We start from the raw sequence: 6,372 nt of genomic DNA, 5'->3' as shown, positions 1-6,372 counted from the left end.
GTACATGAAGTAGCTGAACTGCAGGCAGTGCGTGTCATTCTCGCTCAGCGCCTGGAACAGCAGGTGAGCTCTCTGGCCCGGGGCGTGCTGCGAGGAGTTCACCATCAGGTAGGAGCCTGTGGGAGGGAGAAGGGGGGAGAGCGGGGAGTGACCCCCCTGCTCCACAGCTCCTGAGCTGGGCCCGCAGGGATGGGGAACCACAGAATCCTTCTGGGTGGACAAGACCTTTAAGATCTTTGAGTACAACCATAACCCAACTCTACCAAACCATTAATCCAACTCAGCCAAGTGCAGTGCTTAAACCATGTCCCTCAACACCACACACAGACATCTTTGAAACACCTCCAGGAATGGTGACCAGGTTGGAGGGACCTTAATGATCATCCAGTCCTACCCCCTGCATGGGCAGGGACACCTCCCACCAGCCCAGGCTGCTCCAAGCCCCATCCAACCTGCCCTTCAACACTGCCAGGGATGGGGCAGCCACAGCTTCCCTGGGCAACCTGGGCCAGGCTCTCACCACCCTCACACACAACAATTTCCTCCTCATCTCCAACCTCCATCTCCCCTCTGCCAGTTTTAATCCATCCCCCCTTGTCTTCTCCCTCCCTGCCCTTGTCCCAAGTCCCTCCTCAGCTTTCCTGGAGCCCCTTCAGGCCCTGGAAGGTGCTCTAAGGTCTCCCTGGAGCCTTCTCTTCTCCAGGCTGAACACCCCAACTCTCCCATCCTGTCCCCAGAGCAGAGCTGCTCCAGCCCTCCCATCATCTCTGTGGCCTCCTCTGGACTCTCTGGGAGCTCCTTGTTGGGGCTTCATGTTGTTTCTTATGCTGGGGGCTCCAGATCTGAACACAGCCCTCCAGGGGGTCTCCCCAGAGCAGAGCAGAGGGGACAATCCCCTCCCTGGCCCTGCTGCCCACACTGCTGGGGATGCAGCCCAGGACACGGGTGGTTTCTGGGCTCCAGCACACGGTGCTGGGTCGTGCTGAGCTTCTCATCCACCACCACCCCGATGTCCTGCTTCTCAGGGCTGCTCTCAACCCATTTTGCACCCAGCTTGGATTTGTGCTTGGCATTGCCCTGACCCAGCTGCAGGACCCACCTCCCCCAGGGTGAGCTGGTCCCCCACAGGTCAGTAACTGCTCGGGTGCCACCCGAGCCCCTGCGCCTGCTTTCCCACAGCGCCCGCAGCTCCAACTGCCCCAGCACTCCCTCCCTAGCACATCCATTCCCATTCCCATCACCTCGGATCATTTACCACGCAGTTGTCACCGAGTTTAAACTGTGCTCAGCAGGCACTAGTGGGGGGGGGGGGGTTGGGGGAAGCGTTTGTTAGCTTAACGAGCAGCACCAGGGCTCTGGGAACATCACACTGCAGCTCCGTGGGATGCTGGCACTGTGGCTCCCAGGATCCCAACCCCAGCCCCACCACCAGCAGCCACTCATACCCCACCTCCCATCACTCAAAATTGCCAGCACTGAAACCAGGAATCTCAGCACCTTGCACCAGTACAACCCTAAAGCCACATTTCCAGGGGAGGAAGGGTGACAGCCCCAACGGGGATCCCAAAGGCAGGATCCTTCCCTGTCCCACACGCTCCATCCCCTGCAGTCCAGAGGAAGGAGGGGGATGCAGGAGTCCTGGCTCTTTGTGGCAGCTCCCAAGCCACCCATGGGGTTGGGACACTGGGTGGGTGGGAATCTGACCCACCAAACCCTCCCCCATCACCAAAGGCAAAGGGATTATTAATATCTCTTCAATTTTAATAACAGCAGAAGCTGTAAATAACAAAGCTTGGCCATTTATTGAAGTCTACCCTTGTTTTCCTGGCAATAGGTGCTTAATTATTAATAGCTTTCACAGCCACTTAATTTAAATGAATTCACACACTTTCCTCCCAGTGGCTCCCAGCAAGTGGCACAAAGAAAAACCTAATGATAGTTGTGGGGGTTTGTAGAGGGCATTGAGCCACCTCCCCCCTGTGTCTGGGAACTGCACCTGGACCGACCTCAAAATCAGAGAATTCCAGAAGACTTTGGGTTGGAAGGGATCTTAAAGCTCATCCAGACTCACCCCCTGCATGGGCAGGGACACCTCCCACCAGCCCAGGTTGCTCCAAGCCCCATCCAACCTGCCCTTCAACACTGCCAGGGATGGGGCAGCCACAGCTTCCCTGGGCAACCTGGGCCAGGCTCTCACCACCCTCACACACAACAATTTCCTCCTCACATCGAACCTCAATCTCCCCTCTTCAGTTTTCATCCATCACCCCTTGTTCTTTCACTACAAACCCTTGTCAGAAGTCCCTCCCCAGCTTTCCTGTAGGGAATCCCACAGCCCAGTGGGGGTCAGGACAGGGACCTGACCCTGACTGTGCCCCAAGTTCCATCGTGGACCTTCCCCGTCCAAATCCATACAGGGCATGACCCAAACACCTGGTTTATTTTGGTGTGCATTAAATAACCTCAACTTGTGTTTCTTCCCAGGAGCTCAAGAAATCAGCCTGATTTCACTCCCCTGCCCCATCCCTGCCTGCTGGCTCACCCCACCACTCCTCAAAGGGTTTTGGGATCTGGCCAAATCCTGCTTCCCTGCAGGTGCCCAGCCATGCCAGGAGCTGCAGAACCAAGCACAAGCTGTCCCTCCTCTCCCCAGCTTTGGAACAAAAGGACTTCTAGGAGATGGGATCCTGCAGAACCTGAAGGCAGGTGAGGATCAGCCTGGGACATGGAGGTGACACCTGGGGGAGAACAGGAGGAAAAAGGTGCCCAGACACCTATGGAGAGTTATTTTGTGCAGACACAGCAATGGGTGCAGCCTCACACCTGCCTCACCTGGCTCCTAGTAACTGCTTCTTTTAGAAATAACAAAGAGATGGGAAAAAAAAACCCAACCCAACCAAAATCACGATGACAACGTGGGAGAGACCCAAGGTGTGGGAGAGAACCAGCCACGGTCTTTAGGTGGAAGTGGGAGACAAATCAAGATGGGAAGAGAAGGAAGAACACCCAAACCAAACAAGAAAGGGAAAAGCAAAGAGGGCTGCAGGGGGGGGCTGGTGGCCAGCAGCCAGCATCTGCTCCACTAAATCCTACGCTCCTTCAAACTGGCTGAGCTCCAGTAACAACTCGTTTTCATCTAAGACCACGAGACTCCTTTGCAAAGTGCTCCCTGGAGAGGCCCTGGTGCTGAGAAATCCTCTTCATCCACAAGCTGCTTAATGGGGGACTGAGCAGGGTGCTAAGGCTGCTGGAGCCTCCTGTGATGCTCCCCGTGTGTGCTTAGGTGAAACTGCAGTAAAATGGGGTCCCTGCACCCACTGGGTGCCCCAAAGAGTTTACCTGCACCTTTGCAGCCCCACTGCCTGCCAGTAAAGAGATGGGGGGTTATGAGGGGCACCCCTTGGGGTGTCACTAATCAACACGGGGAACAGGGGCTCTGCCCCTGCCACCCTCACAGCATCTCACCTCAAACTGTTCCCTCCACTTCCCCACCAACTCTGGAGCTTATTTCTGAAACGTGGCATTAATTTAAACCCCCATCTCTTGCTAACCCTCAGTTATCTACTCAAGCAGAGAGCAACCCCACTCCCCCCCCACCCCTTCAGCCCCCAGGCTTTAAACCCAAGCAGTTTGCTGCAGATTTTAAATTACAGCTGAAAATGCAGCAGGAAACCAAATTAATTACAGGTTTCCAACCCTCCATCTTCAACCATCTCAATCCCCACCTCTGCTTCCCCTCTCACTGCCCCAGGAACCCCCCTGGGACACACACAAATTAGGATAGTTCCGTTTAAAACAATTATTTGGAAAATGAACAAGGGAGAGCAGGATCTGTCAGCAGTTCTACCACCAGGCTAAGGGTTGTTTTGCCCTTGCCCAGTGCCCAGGATGTGCCAGAGGGAATGAGAAAGGAAGGAAAAGAGGATGGGAAAGAGGAGAAGGTAAAGCAAGAAGTGGGTTAGTGGATAGGAAAAGCCAAATTAAGCCCTGGCACAAAGAAGTCATGAGATAAACAGCTGGAGGCATATTGATGGAGCAGTAAAGGGTTTGCTGTAAAGCAGTTAATGTTTTAATTTAAAAAAAGGCATTTTTACCACCGAGCTCTAAAGCAGCTTTCCTCTCCTTCTGCCCATCCTCAGCCTGGGACCTGAGCTCCTCACTGGGCTGGAGCTGGATCACCAGGACCAGGGCAGGAGCTGGACCACCAGAACCAGGGCAGGAACCCCAAAAACCAGGAGGAACTCCAGCCCAATGCAGTTCTCAGAGGTAACAGGTATACAGAGGCCACGCTGGGACATGTTCCAGAGCTTGGAGCGAGCAGAGCCCTTCAGATGCCACCCAACCACCCATGGCAGGGTGCCCACATCACCCCTCAGGAGAAGGGGAGATCCTGGCTGGCTCTGCCCCAGGCCTGTTCATCCAAGCAAGGAATTTGGACCCAGAAAATAACAAAAAAATAGTTTCAAATCTACAAATGCTTTTAAGAAAAGAAGAAAGTCCATTTGCATTTTCTTCCTTAAGAGTTGCCAAGACTTTGGAGGTGTCTCCACTCACAGCCTTTCCCCACACTTGCAAGAGCCAGAAACACATTTTCCCCTTCTTCCACATCTTCCAGAGTTGGGAATTCCTCACAGGACCCCAGACTTGCAAAAGCAGCACAAGCTGATGTGGCAGCCAGGGAAGAGCCAGCAGTGGGAGCAGCTCCTGGGAAGGTGCTCCCAGGGTGCCCCTTCCCATTGGGATCTAGGTGCATCCCAAGTGCTGCATTTGACACCAGATGGAGATGTTGCCAAGTCCCATGGGAAGCATGGAAAGTTGCCTGAGCTGCTGCCACCCCGGAGGTGCCATGGAGGAGGGGACATCCCCCTGGTGTCCCCAGGGCTGGGGGTGCCCAGACAGCAACCAGAGTGATGGCAGAGGGAGTGGAGCTGGAATTCCTGGCTTCCCATTCCAAAAATACACATCTGGAATGTCTGCTCTGTCACACCCTGCCAGGGCAGCAACACAGGGCTCAGAGGTACCCACAGCCTTCCCATGTCCCTGTCTCTGCTGGGCTGTTAAAAACTCTCCTCTCTCCAGCAACAACAGAGTCCCATGTCTCCTGTCCCCTCCCCAGGGCAATGCAGCATCCTGCCCTGCCACGAGGAGGACAGACACAACTCATCACACCCTGTCGGCAGGCCCAGCAGAGCCCCCCCAAAGACCTGAGGCCAGACACAACTCATCACCCCCTGTCGGCAGGCCCAGCAGAGCCCCCCCAAAGACCTGAGGCCAGACACAACTCATCACCCCCTGTCGGCAGGCCCAGCAGAGCCCCCCCAAAGACCTGAGGCCAGACACAACTCATCACCCCCTGTCGGCAGGCCCAGCAGAGCCCCCCCAAAGACCTGAGGCCAGACACAACTCATCACACCCTGTCGGCAGGGCCAGCAGAGCCCCCCCCAAAGCCCGGAGGACAGACACAACTCATCCCCCCCCGCCAGCAGGCCCAGCAGAGCCCTCCCCACACAACCCAGGACAAGCTAAAGCCTCAAACGCTGTGGGCGCGTTTGAGCAGGGGGTGCAGCCATGGGTGCAGGACAGAGGGGCAGCAGGACAGAGGGGCAGGGGCCCCGGGACTCCCTCCCTCCCTCCCTCACTCACCGTGGGGCAGCTCCGTCAGGTGCGGTGCCGCGTGGCTGCGGAACAGTTCCCAGCTGAAGTCATCGTCCTGGCCCTGCCCGTACTCGCACTGCGCCGCCGCGCCGTCCTCCTCGAAGGTGCAGCCACCTGCAGACACACGCATCCGTCAGACCCTGCTCCCTCCCAGCAGCCCTGCCCACCCCCCAAAATGCAGGGGGATCCCACGTGCACCCATGAGAGAGAACGAGGCTTTGTCTGCCGCGTGTCCCCATCTCTGTGTGCCCACCAGTGAAACGAGCTGGCAGGTCCCAGCTCCCGGGGAGGTCTCAGGAGCAGGATGCAGCTCCAAGCTTCCAGCTTTGCAACCTGGGCTGCTGGGAGGTGTCCCTGCCCATGCAGGGGGTTGGGACTACATGACCTTTAAGGTCCCTTCCGACCCAAACCAGTCTGGGATCCTGGGATTCCCAGCAGCCAGTCACCCAGCAGGGGTTTCTCCCAGGAAAGAGGCAGAGCAGCAGCTGCACAAGGATTCACAAGACCCTGGCAGCTCCTGCAACAAAATTCCTGCTCTGCCCTGAGCCCCCCAAGTGCTCCCATGTGCTCTGACCCCGAGCTCCTGGGGGTCCATCCGTTGCCTGACACAACAGCGCCAGGTCTCAGCCAGGATGTCCAACAACAACGCCCCTATAAACACATTCCTGCCCCCCCCCCCCACACCCCACGCCGGCCCTCATGAGACGCTCCACCTCA

General features: G+C 56.7%; 1 protein-coding gene across 1 annotated transcript in view; it reads right to left on the bottom strand.

The window, feature by feature from the left end:
• The window catches only part of PTPRU (protein tyrosine phosphatase, receptor type, U), a 44,860-nt gene extending 39,075 nt beyond the window's left edge, over nt 1-5,785 (bottom strand). Inside the window, exons 1-2 of the mRNA XM_010008284.1 lie at nt 5,644-5,785; nt 5-116 (exon numbers count right to left, since the gene is read on the bottom strand). Of these exons, the coding sequence (XP_010006586.1) occupies nt 5-116; nt 5,644-5,785 (254 nt within the window). The remainder of the gene's footprint in view (nt 1-4; nt 117-5,643) is intronic.
• Nucleotides 5,786-6,372: the final 587 nt, after the last annotated feature.

This window comes from Chaetura pelagica, unplaced genomic scaffold, assembly GCF_000747805.2.
Source record: "Chaetura pelagica isolate M959 unplaced genomic scaffold, ChaPel_1.0 scaffold840, whole genome shotgun sequence".
NCBI lineage: Eukaryota > Metazoa > Chordata > Aves > Apodiformes > Apodidae > Chaetura > Chaetura pelagica.
Note: the sequence above shows the minus strand (reverse complement) of the source record. Positions and strands in the feature narration are given on the sequence as shown.